The following is a 19118-nucleotide window of genomic DNA, read 5'->3' on the forward strand; positions in this document are numbered from 1 at the left end:
AAAAACAAAAAAAATAATAATAATGCCATAAATCTATTCCCTATTTTGTAGACGCTATAACTTTTGCGCAAACCAATCAATATATGCTTATTCAGGGTTTTTTTTTTTTACCAAAAATATGTAGAAGAATACATATCGGCCTAAACTGATGAAGAAATTTGTTTTTGTTTTTTTTAAATTGTCACTCTTTTTGTTTACGCTTGTGCAAAAAATAAAAACCGCAGAGGTGATCAAATACCACCAAACAAAAGCTCTATTTGTGGGGAAAAAAAAGGATGCAAATTTTGTTTTGGTACAATGTCGCATGATTGCGCTATACTCAGTTAAAGTGATACAGTGCCGAATTGTAAAGAGTGCTCTGGTAAGGAAGGAAGGGGGTAAAATCTCCTGGAGCTGAAGTGGTTAAATTGAATTAAAAAAAAAAAAGATTTGCGTTTGCAAAATACCATGCGACATACATTTTTTCCCCAATAATCACTATTTTATTTCCTAGGGTCTATGGTAAAAAAAAATATAATGTATATTGTTTGGGAGTTCTAAGTAATTTTCTAGTGAAAAATACTGATTTAAACTTGTAAACAGAAAAAGTCTGGTCAGCAAATTGTTAAAAGCAGAGTTTACTTGTTTCTGCCTATTTTCTAATTGTGGAGATTGTATGGTGTTATTGTATAGCCGAGAGATCGGCCCATCTACACGCAGAGTAATAAAGCTGAGAGTCATATCACAGCCCAGTGTGATAAAGGTAGTGAAGTGTGTCTACCTGTCACCGCCCCTCCCCCCTTCCCTCCTAACCCCCCTCAGCTCAACTACTAGAACAACCGCGTCCTATAGCGTCCAGGCACACAAACCCGCCCTCTTCTCACTTTTGCCCAATGAGGGTGAAGAAAAACAAGTTTTCTCCCCGCCCCACCGTAGCTAACCATTCAGCTAATTAGAAATGCAGGGGGTGGTGCCTGGCTCCGCCTCTACTCAGCACGTGTGTGTTACCGAGCTGGGAGTGACAGCTGCGGGCTCGGCATGGAGGGGAACAGCAAGGGCAGGAAGAGGGAGACCGAGGTGAGCCGGGGTGAGGGATGGGTATGACCGATAGGGGGAGAGCGCCCCCCTCTGGAGGGGGCATGGCAGCACTGAGTGCCCAGGAAGGAAGGGCTGGGTGCGCCAGGCATGGAGCTGATCTGAGTAAGGGAGCCGGGTGTTCACAGCCGACTGAACAGTCACTCTGTAGTCACAGGAGGAGGGCGGGGTGAGCAGAGGGCAGCATGGGTGTTCTATGGAGCAGAGAGTGGAGGTTTCCTCTATGGCATCCAATCACTACAGAGCGAAAGAGGGGATGTGATTGGTTGATGGATTGCTTCTTTGGCGAATCCATTTCCCCATCTATAGAACCCACAGGACTTATCGTGCCCCATCATCGCACATTTATGGAGTGCACAGGACTTACCGTTCCTCATCATTACCCATCTATAGATCCCACAGGACTTACCGTCCCCCATCATCACCCATCTATAGAGCCCACAGGTCTTACCATCACCCATCTATAGACCCCACAGGACTTACCGTCCCACATCATCACCCATCTATAGACCCCACAGGACTTACCGTCCCCCAACAGCACCCATATATAGAGCCCACAGGACTTACCGTCCCCCATCAACACCCATATATAGAGCCCACAGGACTTACCGTCCCCCATCAGCACCCATATATAGAGCCCACAGGACTTACCGTCCCCCATCATCACCCATCTATGGAGCCCACAGGACTTGCTGTCCCCCATCATTACCCATCTATAGATCCCGCAGGACTTACCGTCCCCCAACAGCACCCATATATAGAGCCCACAGGACTTACCGTCCCCCATCAGCACCCATATATAGAGCCCACAGGACTTACCGTCCCCCATCATCACCCATCTATGGAGCCCACAGGACTTGCTGTCCCCCATCATTACCCATCTATAGATCCCGCAGGACTTACCGTCCCCCATCATCACCCATATACAGATCCCACAGGACTTACCGTCCCCCATCAGCACCCATATACAGAGCCCACAGGACTTACCGTCCCCCATCATCACCCATCTATGGAGCCCACAGGACTTGCTGTCCCCCATCATTACCCATCTATAGATCCCGCAGGACTTACCATCCCCCATCATCACCCATCTATAGAGCTCACAGGACTTGCCATCCCCCATCATCACCCATCTATAGAGCCCACAGAACTTGCCGTCCCACATCATCACCCATCTATAGACCCCACAGGCCTTACCGTCCCCCATCATCACCCATATATAGAGCCCAAAGGACTTACCGTCCCCCATCATCACCCATCTATGGAGCGCACAGGACTTACCGTCCCCCATCATCACCCATTTATGGAGCCCACAGGACTTACCGTCTCCCATCATCACCCATCTATAGAGTCCACAGGACTTACTGTCCCCCATCAGCACCCATATATAGAGCCCACAGGACTTACCGTCCCCCTGTCATCACCCATCTATGGAGCGCACAGGACTTACCGCCCCCCATCAGCACCCATATATAGAGCCCACAGGACTTACCGTCCCTCATCAGCACCCATCTGTAGACCCCACAGGACTTGCCGTTCCCCATCAGCACCCATCTATAGACCCCACAGGACTTACTGTCCCCCATCAGCACCCATCTATAGACCCCACAGGACATACCGTCCCCCATCAGCACCCATATATAGAGCCCACAGGACTTACCGTCCCCCATCATCACCCATCTATGGAGCCAACAGGACTTACCGTCCCCCATCATCACCCATCTATAGCGCCCACAGGACTTGCCGTCCCCCATCATTACCCATCTATAGATCCCGCAGGACTTACCGTCCCCCATCATCACCCATCTATAGAGCCCACAGGACTTACCATCCCCCATCAGCAAACATCTATAGACCCCACAGGACTTACTGTCCCCCATCAGCACCCATCTATAGACCCCACAGGACATACCTTCCCCCATCAGCACCCATCTATAGAGCCCACAGGACTTGCCATCCCCCACCATCACTCATCTATAGAGCCCATAGGACTTTACTGTCCCCCATCACCCATCTATAGAGCCCACAGGACTTTACCGTCCCCCATCATCACCCATCTATAGAGCCCACAGGACTTGCCGTCCCCCATCATCACCCATCTATAGAGCCCACAGGACATACCGTCCCCCATCATCACCCATCTATAAAGCCCACAGGACTTGCTGTCCCCCATCATCACCCATCTATAGAGCCCACAGGACATACCGTCCCCCATCAGCACCCATCTATAGAGCCCACAGGACATACCGTCCCCCATCATCACCCATCTATAGAGCCCACAGGACTTACCGTCCCACAACAGCACCCATCTATAGAGCCCACAGGACTTACCATCCCACAACAGCACCCATCTATAGAGCCCACAGGACTTGCTGTCCCCCATCTATAGAGCCCACAGGACTTGCTGTCCCCCATCTATAGAGCCCACAGGACTTGCTGTCCCCCATCTATAGAGCCCACAGGATTTGCCGTCCCCCATCATCACCCATCTATAGAGCCCACAGGACAAACTGTCCCCCATCTATAGAGCCCACAGGACTTGCCGTCCCCCATCATCACCCATCTATAGAGCCCACAGGACTTGCAGCCCCCCATCATCACCCATCTATAGAGCCCACAGGACATACCGTCCCCCATCAGCACCCATATATAGAGCCCACAGGACTTACTGTCCCCCATCATCGCCCATCTATAGAGCCCACAGGACATGCCGTCCCCCATCAGCACCCGTATATAGAGCCCACAGGACTTACCATCCCCCATCATCACCCATCTATAGAGCCCACAGGACTTGCTGTCCCCCATCACCCATATATAGAGCCCACAGGACTTACTGTCCCCCATCATCACCCATATATAGAGCCCACAGGACTTACTGTCCCCCATCATCACCCATCTATAGAGCCCACAGGACTTACCGTCCCACATCAGCACCCATCTATAGAGCCCACAGGACTTGCTGTCCCCCATCTATAGAGCCTACAGGATTTGCCGTCCCCCATCATCACCCATCTATAGAGCCCACAGGACAAGCTGTCCCCCATCTATAGAGCCCACAGGACTTGCCGTCCCCCATCATCACCCATCTATAGAGCCCACAGGACTTGCCGTCCCCCATCATCACTCATCTATAGATCCCACAGGACTTTACCATCCCCCATCATCACCCATCTATAGAGCCCACAGGACTTGCCGCCCCCCATCATCACCCATCTATAGAGCCCACAGGACATACCGTCCCCCCATCAGCACCCATATATAGAGCCCACAGGACTTGCCGTCCCCCATCATCACCCATATATAGAGCCCACAGGACTTGCCGTCCCCCATCATCACCCATCTATAGAGCCCACAGGAAATACCATCCCCCATCATCACCCATCTATAGAGCCCACAGGACTTGCTGTCCCCTATCTATAGAGCCCACAGGACTTGCCGTCCCCCATCATCACCCATTTATAGAGACCACAGGACTTTCTGCCCCCCATCCTGGCAGTTGCAGATCAAACCGAGGCCAAGATGCAGCTTCCTTGGCTGAAAAGGATAGGAGTGTTTAGTTCCACTTTAACTGTAGATGCCAGAACTTCAGAGAGGGATAATGGCTTTGTTGTGTGACAGTTGGATGACAAGGGGCAGGTTTTAGTGCTTTATCAAGGATAGGTCTTAACCGACCACTACTGCAAAAAAAATTGTATTCTAATAACTGTATAGTGTTATATAAATATAGTATCCATTGTATGAATTTCAGATGCTTTTGTGTATATTATTTTTTGCACTTGTACATTTGGACCAAGCTGTCCAGTAGTCCATTGACAAGGCTTGGGACAAACCACGGCACTGACTACCAGTCACATAATTATTACCTTGGTTTAAATCTTCTGTCGCTGTCAGGGGAAAAAAAAGGAATGCATGTACTGAACTCTATCATAAGTATTCCTCCTTTCAGGTATCACATTGCCATATCTTTTTGCACTTTTGATCCCTTGATCTTGATATGAAGGGAAGACATGTCCTGTCTACAGCCTCTGTCGGTCAGATCCTCTTTAATACACTTGTGGACCCATGTAAAGCCGTTTCAGGAAAACTTGTTTGGGTTAGAACACCTGAACTTATTGTACAGACTATAACAAAATGATTTTTGATGCATGCATGTTAATGATATTTTGAAATTTTTGTCAAGAAAGGGGAGCACTTAAAGTGATTTGTAAAGGTTCATTTTTTTTATCTATATAAATAACACACGTTATACTTACCTGCTCTGTGTAAGAGGCCCTGATCCTCCTTTTCTGGGGTCCCCCGGCGGTGCTCCTGGCCCCTCCTCTTCAAGTGCCCCCACAGTAACTTTGACAGACAGCAGGACTTGGCCCCACCCCCAGTTCCCGTGTTACTGTATTTGATGGCAGCAGGAGCCAATGGCTATCAATTTATCCAATGACGACCCGAGACAGAACGATCGGGTTCAGGTAAGGAAAAGGGCGGCAGCTGCAGCACAGAAGTGTGTTTTTTTTTTTTTTTTTTTCTCCTTCATGCATAGAATGCATATGGATGAAAAACCTTGAGACTTTACAACTCCTTTAATTGGATCTCTTTATATAGTTGTACAGCCAGACAAAGGCCTAGGGCCACCCATGGCTGTTTGATCTGTCTCTTCCACTTACATTTTTTCAATAAAAAAAACTATTGAAAGGTATAAAACATGGTATACAAGAAATGTTTGAAATTGCCCAGGAGATAGACAGCTTGTCTTGAATGTGGCTGTTGGTAATGTAAAAACATCCAACAGTATAAGGCCCCTTTCACACATGCGGACAGTATGTCCGTATTTTATCCATCCGTTTGCGGATGAAATGCAGACATACATGCATCCCTATGGGATAGCGGGTGTCTGCGGATAAACATCCGCAGACACCCACTATTGTCCGCCTCCGCAACTGTCCGATTCTGCAGACGGAGGAAAATCCTATTTTTCTATCCGTCTGCAGATCGGATGAACATGGACAGACGGTCCGTGCTCATCCGATCCCCATAGAGGAGAGCGGAGAGCGAGCGGATCATCACGGGGTGGATCATTACTGATCCGTCCCGTGTGAAAGGGGCCTAAATGGCATATTGTTTCAATTATTTTTATTGAATTTTTATACACATAAAAACAAAATTATTCAATTTCACAACCATATAAAAAATATATATAGGCATATACATACATAATACACACAAATTTCTCCTATCACCTTCCAGGACGGCACACTTGAGAGATGAGGGCTCCTCCCTACAGGAAACACAATCACTTGACAGCTTTGTTATAAGTCCCCACTCTTCCCCTTGATCCTCAGTATTGTTTGTGTTTCTCCCGCACACAGCAGCATGTTTGTTTTGTTTTTTGCAAGACCGAATGACTGGGGAGGGTCTAATGGTCCCCTGTTGAGACAGGTTTTAGGGATTCCGGGGAGGGCTGAACTAACCTGCAGGCTTGTCCTCTCTCACAGGTCGCCCCCCAAGTTAGCACCAGCGCTCTGGCCACAGGGAGTGCGTGCCATCACTGAGGCTGTTTGAACCTCCCCCGCCAGCCGCTCACCTCATTGTTGAGTTTCAGGAAGTCATGTCTTCCAAGCCTCGCTCTGAAGCACGACCGCATCACAGGAAGTGGGCAGAGCCAGGTCACAGCACAACCCGGAAGTATTAAGAAGGCCAGGGGAAGCATGGAGAGCGGCGTGGAGAGCAGAGCAAGGTGGTGAGAAGTGGTTGGCCGGCTGTACCTGCCCCTCCAGTGGTACCAGCAGCCCAGGACCCTGCTAACCTCCGCATGGAACAAGAGGAAGGGCAAGCGACTACTGCGGGCAGATCCAGGTCGGGGCCCGGTGAATACAACCCCCCCTTGGAAAGGGAGGTGGGGGAAGGTGGTTAGAAATCCCAGATTCCCGGTGATAGGAATCTGGGAAGAGTCAAGACTGGACTTTTCCTTACCCTTCCTCTCTCCCTAGTACAAGCCTGCAGTTTGGGGCAGGGCATATAATGTTACGTATTATGTGTATTATCTTACAGAGTACCCCAGCAGAGCCCTTGAGGCCCCAGATAAATAGCCTCCTGCGCTACAGGGCATAGCTCCTCAAAGTTTAAGCTCCCAAGATTGGATGCCGCACTGTCTCAAGTCACCAAGCTATTTGACCTCTCGTTTGAGGACACAGGCAAAATCAAGGATCTGATGGACCCTAGAGCAGAATCCTTTCTCAGAAAAGCTTGTGACGCTAATACGTGCGCCATGAGTCCAGCATTAGCAGCAGCCTGCATCGCTAGGAATGCAGATTTCTGTTAGAGAAATTGACAAAACACCTAGCTCAGGATCCCAAAACCGGTGACGTCCTTGACTCCCTATCAGTGATAGGAAAAGCTGTAGCTTACCTTGCAGATGCTGCAGTTGAGTCTGCAAGAGCCTCGGCTTAATGGCCGCATTAATCAACTCGGCTAGGAGAGCTGTTTGGATTAAGCCTTGGGAAGGAGATGTCACGTCAAAGGGCAGACTGTGTGGCCTTCCTTTTCAGGGTTCTTTGCTGTTTGGTCAGGGCCTGGACGATGTTCTGTCCAGGTCTTCGGAAAAGGGTAAAAAAATTCTCAACAAAGGCCAAGAAAGAAAAATAAAAATTTAGAAGAATTTTTGGAGCCCCCCCCCCCGGGACAACCACAGCATAGAGCCAATAAGAGGTGGGGCTATGGTAGGGGAAAACAAAGGAGCAGTGTGTTTTTTTTCCCCCAAGGTTGGCACCAAAGAAACCAAGTGACGCCAAGATCAGGGTAGGGGGGACGGCTGTTTCACTTTGTCCCTCAGTGGGAAAAAATTTCGGACAGCAGTTACATCTGCCAGACCCTGCAAGAAGGTTATCGCTTGGAGTTCTCTGCAAAACCCCCTATATGATTACCCTTACTCGTCCCCCCAGGGATGTCCTGAAAAGAGCTGTCCTCCTGGAGGGTATCCAGGAATTGGTGGAACAGCGAGTAATGGTGCCAGTACCAAAGGAACAACTATACCAGGGATTCTACTCCCATGTATTTGTCGTTCGCAATCTGTCAGGAAAGTATCGGCTGATAGTAAACTTAAAAAACCTGAACAGGTTTCTGAAATACAAAAGGTTTACTATGGAGAGTATTTACTCCGTACAAAAGAACCTCATGACGACTCAGGACCTCAGGGATGCCTACCTGCGTGTTCCAATTCATGTGGATCATCAGGCATTCCTGAGGTTCGCAGTAGCAGTCGGAGGAGAGATTTTTCACTGGCAATTTGTGGAACTTCCATTTGGGTTAACAGCCAGCCCAAGGATTTTTACAAAAATCCTAGCTGAAGCAATAGCTTTCTTACATCTCCAGGGTATTTCCCTAATTCCATACCTGGACAATTTACTGATCTCTGGGCCTTCGGCCACTCAGGTCTGGTCAGACACCAACAAAGCTATGTCGGTTCTAAGAAACCTGGGCTGGATAATCAACAGGGAAAAATCCTCTCAAACCAGAACAGGTTAAGACCTTTCTTGTTTACAGGGTGTATACCAGGCTGCAGAAGCTTTTCTTGCCAGAGGACAAGGTGGCAAAATTAGCTTCCAGAAGGGAGGTGTTAAGAACCCTAGGTCTGATGTCGGCAAGTATACCAGCCATAGTCTGGGCACAGCTCCACTCAAGAGTCCTTCACTTCTTCCTTCTGTCTTCATGGGACAAGGAGGAGGAATCCTTGGATTAGGAGATATTACTAACTCCTCGGGTCCTGTCTTCTCTGGAGTGTTGGACAATCCCCAAAAACCTAAAGGGGGGGCAGGCCATGGGCTCAATGGAATCTGGTAAAAGTTGCCACTGATGCCAGTTCCTGGGGGTGGGGAGCCCACCTGGGGAAAGAGAAAGCCCAAGGCCGATGGAACAGCTCACTGAGTCAGATGTCGTCCAACTACAGGGAGTTCAAAGCAGTGGGGGAAGCCCTAAAATCCTTTCAAAAGAGCATCAGGGACAAGGAGGTGCAAGAGAGCTCTGACAAGGCCACTGTTGTAGCCTACTTGAATCAACAGGGAGGCACCAGATCCAGTCTCCTGTTGGAGCTGTCCAAACAGATCCTGGAATGGGCAGAAGGGAGGGTTATTTCCATTTCAGATATCCACATAAAAGGGACAAGCAATTTGGAGGCAGACTTCCTAAGCAGTCAGCCAATAAGACAAGGGGAATGGGAACTGAACCCCCAAGGTGTTTCAGACCCTGGTACAGCACTTTGGGAATCCAGAAATGACCTGTTCACCAATTGATGAAACAGGAAGGTAAAAAGATATTTCTCGATTTCCAAAGTGAGGGAGTCGGAAGTGTTAGACGCTCTGACTCAAACCTGGCATTACAAACTGGCTTCTGCCTTCCCACCTCTAGCACTGATCCCATGAGTTCTTCAGAAACTCAGCCAGTCCCCCGGCCAGTTCCTCCTGATAGCACCCTGGTGGCCAAGGAGAGCTTGGTTTGCAAACCTAAGATGGCAGTGAATTTTTAAAGATACAGGGAAGATACAAACAGGGGACTGGAGGGTAACCAACCCCCGGGACTTTTTAAACGGTACCCAATATCATGACAGAGAATAAAATCGATATAATTTTATTGAAAATGCAAATATGTAAAACATTTCCGGAAAAGGAAAATATATGAAAATAAACAGGTCCTTCAATACAAAGACTGGTGCAAAGTCATACAGAACTATACATGTTACAGAATTTGTACATTATATATGCTGCATTTTTTTTCTACATGTTTCGCTCTTCTGAGCTTCTTCAGGACATGGCAGCTTGTACAGTTGCACAGAAAAACTGAAAAAATATATACAAAATAATCAATAAATTAATTAAATGCATCCCAAAAGTTTGAAACACATGTTTTTCCATTTAAATGAGGTGCCTGCTCTAACCCACCTTAGTTGATCAAAGCAGACACCCGCTTAATTGACTAAAAATTCAAACAAGGACATTGATGCAAAATAGCATAATTATAGATCATTATATCATAGGATTGTATATACATGAACTTCAACATTGAAACAGCCTTGGACAGTTTCACAACTTATCCAGTTGAAGATTTAAAATAAAATTAACAAAAATAGCCACCTTACCCAGTGGGTCTTTTAATTCATGCTTTTCAAAGGATTAATAAAATCAAAATGTTGATGAATGGAATCACAGTGTGAAAACTGTATATAATGTAAGCGCCACTGAGGAGCCCCAGTATTCCCCGTCAGTCTGTAGAGGCACGAGAAATAAGATAGAGTAAGTATGAATCTATAAATTTACAGCTAAGGAAAGACAAAAAATCATCAGATAAAAAATACCTGAAAGATGTTTAAGGAAGTAGATATATGTTGAGCCAATTGTTAAATGTGGAGAACAAAAAGTCTCAGAGTAGCCCAAGTGTTGTCAGATGGTATTATACATTTAAAGCCCCTGCAGAAGACGTTTGCCTGCAAGGGTTAACGACACAAATTTTGTATGTAAGTAAATTGCTATCAGTTGAATTGGGACACAAGGGAAGCTCCCCAGCAAATGCTTAACAGAGACTTTCCAAGTCCCAAAGAGTTGAAATGCACACAAGAGCCCATATAGTTAGTCTGAAAAAGACCCAGATATACCTTACCTAAGGGACAAATTGTCCTGAACATCTGAAAGTATCAGAGCGTTGTACAGATCCTTCTCCTTCAATTGCCAAAACGGCAATGAAAGAGAAAGTATGTGAGCTCGTGGCTCCAGCCCGGCGGCGTCTGATGTCACCGCCGGGCTGTGGGCGTGTCTATTAAGGAGGATGTCCCTTACTGATGAGAAGGAGTTGGTGCGCATGCGCAGAGGTCGTAACTCACGTCGCTCACATGCATCGGCCATTCTCATAGAGGGCAAGCGTAAGGGATTGCCCGCCTCCGGCAATTGCGCCTGCGCGAGCGCCAAACAGGACGTCCTTAACTCGCAGGCGGCCATGCTGGAAAATGGCATTGTGCCCATGTTACATGACGGATAAAGAGCAGGCTGAACACCAAGGGAAAGGAATGACAGCATGAATTAGCCACCATCCAAATATTCCCAGGCTCCAAGAAGAAACAAAAGGAGAAACCACACGTGGGCAAAAAAATCCTCTATAATGAGTGGGGGCAAGCTGGCAGAACTTTTAATTGGCTAAAAAGGTTATAAGCAAATCTTGCCCCGGGGCGCCCGTACAAACTGCCTTAAAGGGGAAACAGAGAAATTCCTCATGGCGGTCCCACAATTCAGTCATCATCCATTCAAGGATGATTAATTGTTGTTTTTAAATATGAATATATATTGAGTTGAATCCAAGCTTTTAGAAAAATTAAAAGCATGGACATATCCAGTAGGGCGATGCAGCAAAAAAAAAAAAATCATTCTAAAGAAAGGGTTTAAAGCTGAATGCATCATTCAAACCTGGGGGCCGAGTGGCTCCCAGGTTGAATATCCACCTAGTTTCGCGTTGCAAAAGGGTGCGGTTGTAGTCACCCCCTCTTTCTCCCGGCGGGACATGCTCTAATGGAAAAAAATGCATAAAGTTATCGTTGAAATGATGGTGCAATCCGAAGTGTCTACTAATTGGAGTCTCCATCTTCTTCCCTCGTACCAGGGACACATGGTCCCTGATACGGTGGAAGAAGGGACGCTTTGTCTTGCCTATGTAGAAGGCGCCACATTGGCATACCATAATATATACTATGCCAATGGATTGACAAGTAGCTGTGAATTTAGGTTTGAACAAATGACCATTAGGCAGCAAAATAGATTCAGAAGCATGTAGGTACCTACAAAAGCCACACTTGTGGCAGGGAGCACATCCCTTACGCTTTTTTCCCAGTGTTGGGGAGAGGGTGAAGTGACTCTGGACTAGGGAATCCTTCAGAGAACGGGACCTTCTATAGGTAACCCCCGGAGACTCTGGAAGGTATTTAGATAGTACTGGATCTCCTTTCAGGAGATACCAATATCTCTGGAGGATCCCCTTAACTTTTGAATGCTGTTCATTGAATGTAGTTATGAATCTCACTCCAGGAGTTGTTCTAGGTGGCCTATGACCATGTATTAGAACAGCCCTGTCTTGTTTCCTTGCTTGAAAATATGCCCTTTTAAGGCACTTATTGCTATAACCTCTTTGGCGTAGGCGCAATCTAAGCTTCCCAGCCTCGAGAGCAAAATCCTCTTGACTGCTGCAGTTTCGTCTGAGACGGAGATACTACCCGTAGGGAATACTCGATATCAGAGGGGACGGGTGGGAACTTGATGCATGTAAGAGCGAATTAGCCGCTGTGGTTTTGCGGTGGAGGGTGGATTGGACCCCACCCTCTGTATCCGCAAAGATTTGTACATCCAAAAAGGTTAGTCTGGAGAGGCTTTTTTCCATAGCTAAGATGGCAGTGACAGAGCCACTGAAGCTCCCAAACAGGTCGGACCTTCTCAGGCAAGGCCCAGTACTACACCCAAGGCTAGAATTTTTCCAGCTAATGGCCTGGTTAGTGAGCGCCAGATCCTAAAGAGAAAGGGCTGCTCAGAGAGAGTAATAAATACCCTCCTCCTGAGTAGAAAACCAGTGACTAAAAATATTTATTCTAAAGTGTGGAAGACCTTCTGTTCCTGGAGTAAAGTAAGGCAGATAACCTCCACCGCTGTTCCAGTTATCCTGGAGTTTCTCCAAGACAGAGTGGACTTAGGGGTTCAAATCGATATAAGGGTTCAAATTGATATAAGGTTGGCAAAAGAAAACCTCATCAAACGTTTTCTGTTGGCCAGGGAAAGGATTTCCCCTGTCGCCAAAAGTAGTTTCCCTCCATGGGACCTAACGAGGGTATTAGACCCTTTTGAACCTATAGAAGAGGTTCCCTTTAAGTTTCTAACCTTAAAATTATAATTTTTGTTAGCAGTTACTACGGCCAGGAGAGTCGGAGACCTGCAAGGGCTGTCCATGAAGGAACCCTTCTTATTGGTACAGCCAGATAGGTTCACCCTTAGGGCAGACCCCTTATATCTACCAAAGGTAGCATCTTTATTTTGTAGGACGCAAGACATAATATTGCCATCCTTCTGTGATAAACCAAAAAAATGAGAGAGAAAAGAAATTTCATTGTCTAGATGTAAGATGTCTCCTTACCTATCTAGAGAGAACAACATTTTTTAGGAGGTCCAGTCACCTGCTAGTTCTATACGCTGGGTCTAGGAAGGGGCTTCAAGCTTCAAAAGCCTCAGTTTCTAGATGGATCAGAGAAACTATCTCTGTAGCATATGAGGATTCTGGGGTTCCAGCACCAGCAAAGGTTAAAGCTCATTCAACCAGGTCACTAGCAACATCCTGGGCTGAGAAAGCAGGGGCCTCCTGGGAACAAATCCGCAGTAGGGACACCTTGTCCAGTCAGGATACGTAGACTTTGCTTTCGGTCGGAAGGTCCTACAAGCTGTGGTCCCACCCTGAAGGTAGGCTTGTGTTTACTTGATTACCCTCTCAGGTGTGCCGTCCTGGAAGGTGATAGGAGAAAACCTACATTACTTACCAGTACTGGTATTTCTACGAAACTTCCAGGACGGCAGGCCTACTTCTTGCCCTATGTGGGGGGGAAAAGATAAGCTAAACGATAGGTGGTAAGTACCTATGTAGAGCAATGCTCCTTGTGAACCAGTTCAGGATTACTTTATTACATACTGAGGATCATGGGTACTTATAACAAATCTGTCAAGTGATTGCGTTTCCTGTAGGGAGGAGCCCTCATCTCTCAGGTGTGCCGTCCTGGAAGGTTCATAGAAATACCATTACCGGTAAGTCTAACGTAGGTATATATATATTAAAGACCCCTTACCTGTTCTAATCAAAAGTGTTATCCTTGTGCTTGTGAAAGTGCTCTAGTCCCCTTCCTATAACATTAAATAATTAGTGCTATCTCAATACACTAAAACTGTGAATTACCCGATCCTTCTTTATAATTTATAATGAGGTGAAATTCTCAACTTTTTACTTCCATTGAGAACTCCTCCACTTTCCGTGTACCAAAAAAATAAAAGGGGGGGGGGGGGAACACACAATATTCCCTTTTATATTATCCTCACCCGTTGCCTATAGTGTTAGATTTACTCAGTTACTTCCTATAATAAATTATAAAAAATAAAAAATGGAGATGAAAAAATGAAAATAAAAAAAGGGGTGGGGGGGACATAGGCATGGAGTGGCGGATTATAAATGGCATATTAATAAACAAAACTAAGTAGCCTGTAAGTTGATTAGGTATCAATGAGCCAGGTAATTTTTCCGCAGGCCACAAAACTATAAGCAGATCAAGACATCAAGTCTGAATAAAAAATGTGATCCGCAGTAATGAAATAAGAAGGAAAGAGGAAGGATGTCCACAGTAGCAAGGTGGGAGAGTGAGGTGGGGTAAAGGGGAGGGGAGTGAGCATGGGGAATGCCCAAAGCCAGCACCCCAATTCTGGACTACTATGAGTTATAGCTCTCCATGGGCAGAGACGGATGGGCATATTGTATACATGGGGTCCATATCTGGGAGACATGATTTTGCGTGTCTAGCAGGATGCCAGTCAGTTTCTCATTGATAAAGAACCTGTCGATCTGCTGATGAACTTCCTCAAAGGAAGCAAATTGTTTGTTCCAGGCTTTGGTGATGGTCTGCTATGCCGCTAACAAAATGTAGGCCACCAATTTGAATTGGACTTTAGTAAAATTGGGGGGATTTAAGGCGTAAAGACATTCCAAGGGTCTCTGGGGAAAGGACGGTTGAACAAAGAATGAATGAGCTTCGAAACCTTGGTCCAAAACAGGCCTGTCCTTTCCATGTGAAGTGATGGAGGACATTAGCCATGCAGTCGCATGCTACTGACTTCACTTATCTAAGAGAAAATTTTTTGGGGCAGGATTTCTAATCTGTTCAATTGGGAGTTTCTTCCAGGTTACTTGCCCAGTAGATTCTGGGCGACTGATAGATGTGATTGCAGACCCATCCTGCAGAAACTAATTTCAGGGAGGTATCGCTTCGTGCCGTCAAACGACCCCACCCCCCCAAGGCAAAATATTTAAAAAATCACTTTTTCAATATTTCTGTCACAGTGCTTCTGGGGAAGGGGGTGGGTGGTATGTGGACGTGTGTGTTATATATATATATATATATATATATATATATATATATATATATATATATATATATATATATATATATATATATATATATATATATATATATATATATATATATATATATATAATATTTTTTTTTTTTTTTTTTTTACGATTTAATTTATTTATTTTTTTCACTGTGCTTTTTGGGCGGAGGGGGTTGGGGCAGTGGACAGTGTTGGTAGGGCAGGGGAGAGTGGTGTCAGTAGTGGTGTGTGCGTGCGTTGCGTGGTTGGTTGGTTTTTTTATTTAGGGGGGGCTTTGAGAGACCCCTGACATCTCCTTTGAGACAAAGGGACTGAGGACACATTCTCCAGTCTCTTTCTCAGCACTAAAAATGAATGAACAGGAGACAGAAGCTCCTGTTCATTCATAAACTAAGCAGAGTAAACACAATTTACTCTGCTCAGTAATCGCAGGACACAGGAGCGAACTCGCTCACTGTGTTCAATTACTAGTTCCCCCCGCAGCGTATAGCTTTTTAGCTGACAGCCGCGGGAGGGAGAGGAGAAGCGGCTGTCACCTAAAAATCGATACAAAGAAGATTGGTGATCATTCCTGGGAGGCGCTTGCGGGTGTGCGAGAGCCGCCGCAGAAATGCAGGAGTCTCCTGCGCCTTGCGGGAAACCTGAGATGTCTGTGATTGTGTCTCATGTGCATGGATAGCTTAAAGAGGAAGTAAACCCTGATGGGTTTACTTCCTCTTTTTTTCCCTGCAAAGGTAAAGCATAATGTACTACTATGCATCGCATAGTAGCTCATTATGTGTCACTTACCTGACACAGGAGCCAGCGAAGTCGCCGCTGATCCCTGTAGTCCGCCGCGTCCATCTTGCTGGTGGCGTCTCGCAGCTCCGACCAATGACAGCGGCGAAGCCGCGATGACGTCACTCCCGCGCATGCGCACGGGAGTCGCGTCTCGCAGCTCCGACGCTGCCATTCTGCGAAGCCGCGATGACGTCACTCCCGCGCATGCGCACGGGAGTCGCGTCTCGCAGCTCCGACGCTGCCATTCTGCGAAGCCGCGATGACGTCACTCCCGCGCATGCGCACGGGAGTCGACAAATTAGGCAAATCCATTCTTGGACTTGCCGCATTTAGTGCGCCTGCGCGCCGCTGTCTACGGCGCATGCGCCGTAGACAGCGGTGCCCATTTTCGGGCAAATATCTCCTAAACCATATAGGTTTAGGAGATATTGCTTGGACCTACAGGTAAGCCTTAATCTAGGCTTACCTGTAGGTCAAAGTTGTTTGAAGGGGTTTACTTCCTCTTTAAAGCTGATATAATCCCTTGGATGGATGGGGAGCCCAGCAACAAATTGGCCTAAAAAAGCATAACAAAAATGCAAAACGCAGTAAAATCGAGTGTGCAAAAAACGCACAGCCAAAAGCAATAGAAATGGGCCAAAAGCAAACTGCAGAGGTGTGAACGGAGCCTAAGGTTTATCTACAGTTTAGGCACCACAGCTTTACACAGAGAGGTTTAGTCAGCTAAAGCTTCATGAAAGAACTTATTTTTAGCCTGTGCACTTCTGCCTGTTCCGAGCCCTCAGCTGACACCCTCGCTACTTCAGGAAACAGGGTTATTAGAGGTCTACAAACATAATGCTGACATCCATGACTATTTACAATTAGAAACAATATGAGCACTGTGCCAAAACTAGCATCCATTCTTCAAAAAAACCCTATTTGGTTTAATGACATATGTCTCCTAATGTTCTGTATGCGTTGGTATATAAATGCTTTTGAGATGGGTCATGAAGTGAGAATGTAGTGTGTAAGCGGGGGTGGGGGGGGAGACATGTCATCTCCATCCAGCTGTCTCCGATCTTTCAAAATGTCTTCATGCTGTTTTCCTGTCATGTTGCCTTTCTCATGCTAATTGATTTCCTGTATTATCAGATCCTGATAGATAGTCCCTCTCTGGAGTTTGAATACGACGATTCAGACCAGTTGTCTGCAGAGTTAGCAGGTGAGCCTTGAACACATAACCAGGGGCAACTTTGCTTCAGTCTCTGTATAATCATGTTATCATCAGTCTGGAATCTTGCACCGTTTTAACCTTTTCGACTACACTGCGTCTGAGCACCAAAAACGATAGTTTTTTTAAATATTCAAATCACTTTGAAAAACACCCCCCTGGCATTTCTGGCTGTGGCCATCTTAAGTAAAGGCAGATTATTCATGTAGCATTTACTTAATGGAATCCATCTGCCCTTAGGTCCTTAGCTTAGGCATGGAGGCCGTAGGTTGTGCTTAGCCGAGAAAACCCTTCCTAAAGACTCCTGAGATGTATGACCTAATTTGCCTAGGCCTGGAAACCATAAAGTAACTGAAGAAATGTAAAAAAAAAAAAAAAAGTTAATATATTTCCTATTTAATAATGCTAGCAGCATAAGGGAAACAAATAGTAAATGCTGATTTGAGAGGGTGAAGTGCCACTTTCATTTGATCCAATATTGTGCAATTATTTTGTTTTTATGTGTCCTCTCCCTAGATCCCAGATTTTGGGTCATACCCAGAAAAGTAATAAAGGGAAATCTTCCAATGGGGACACTAGTTCTGGGAATTCCCTTAATTTGCAGAGATTTACTCTAACTTCCTGTTTGGCTATGGGACAAGAGGTGAAGGGAAATGACACGCACATACACCTATACAAGTTAAACTAGATGGACTAGCCTCTTTATTCAACCTCGCCTACTAGGAAAACTATGGAAATCTCCACAATGGGACACAGATTGTGAAAAAGAAATCTGACTATGGTTAAAACCCTCTGTTGCGCTACCCAAAATGAAAAAAAAAAAAAGTTTTGTCTATAGTTTTACTTTAATGCTCATCTTGTAAGGTAAACGGCCTCTATTCTTTGCTTACTCAGCTCCAAAGTGAGTCAGTGGGTTGAGATGCAAAAAAAAAACAGCATTAATAGCCTAAGGTCTGAGCCTTACTCACATATTTATTATTATTATTATATTATATTTTTTGCATGTGTCTAAAATTAAAGAGACCTTTTCTTAATTCCTGTCCTGTTGAATGGACAGTAAGTGAAGGGCAGAAACTCCACACTGAGGGCACCGTTGCAGTCTTAAGGATTCTAAAGGCCTAGTCACCAAGGCAATTCTGTCATCGACAACGAACCACCAGCAACAGAAATTATTCTTTGTTGCTTGAACCAACGACGATCACTCCCCTGCTCCTTTGTTGGGGATTCTGCCACTTGCAAAGTGTCTCCAGCAATAGAATTATCTGCGTGTGTGTGACCCGAATTCTTCCACACTAGATCCAAAACTACAAAAATAGGTTTTGACTGGTGTTAGCCTTTTAAATGTTTACGTGTTTTTTTTTTGTGTCTCTCTCAGAACTTTACAGCTACACAGAAGAGCCCGAGTTCAACCTTAACTGCAGATGTTTTGAGGATAGGTTTAAAGCTCAAGGTAATGGTTATTTCTTTAATATTTGTTTTGAAGGTTAAACTTTTTTATATAGTTGTAAATTGTTTAAGCGCAATAAATTAAAATGGATTCCAGTGTGGTTGCTTGTACAATGTTCTACAGACCAGTTGGTAATATAGATCTGTTAGCCTTATACTTAGTACACATGGGCTGAATGTCAGGAGACATCGGCCAGGTTCAATAAAAAACTTCCGACATTCGGCCTGTGTGTGTGACAGCCGGCTTCTGTCAGACGAGCATGCTGGAAAACCAGCAGCTGGCCGGCTCTCGGTCGGCGCTAACTGGAGTGTTCTGGCAGTCCCCCCATCAGAATACAATAGCTCAGTGGGGGAGATTGCTGTACTAACGGACTGTTGGACTGTTAGTACAACGGCTCCAAACGGAGTTGTCAGTTTGGCTTTTTGTTCAGTTGAACGGAAAAAAAACG

General features: G+C 45.8%; 1 protein-coding gene across 1 annotated transcript in view; it reads left to right on the plus strand.

The window, feature by feature from the left end:
- Window positions 1-956: 956 nt before the first annotated feature.
- The window catches only part of STRIP2 (striatin interacting protein 2), a 126405-nt gene continuing 108243 nt past the window's right edge, over window positions 957-19118 (plus strand). Inside the window, exons 1-3 of the mRNA XM_077472326.1 lie at window positions 957-1056; window positions 17145-17214; window positions 18599-18673. Of these exons, the coding sequence (XP_077328452.1) occupies window positions 1018-1056; window positions 17145-17214; window positions 18599-18673 (184 nt within the window). The 5' untranslated portion in view covers window positions 957-1017. The remainder of the gene's footprint in view (window positions 1057-17144; window positions 17215-18598; window positions 18674-19118) is intronic.

The sequence above is a fragment of the Lithobates pipiens genome, unplaced genomic scaffold (assembly GCF_037356315.1).
Source record: "Lithobates pipiens isolate NorthernLeopardFrog02 unplaced genomic scaffold, aLitPip1_a1.2 Scaffold_8, whole genome shotgun sequence".
NCBI classification, from domain to species: Eukaryota; Metazoa; Chordata; class Amphibia; order Anura; family Ranidae; genus Lithobates; species Lithobates pipiens.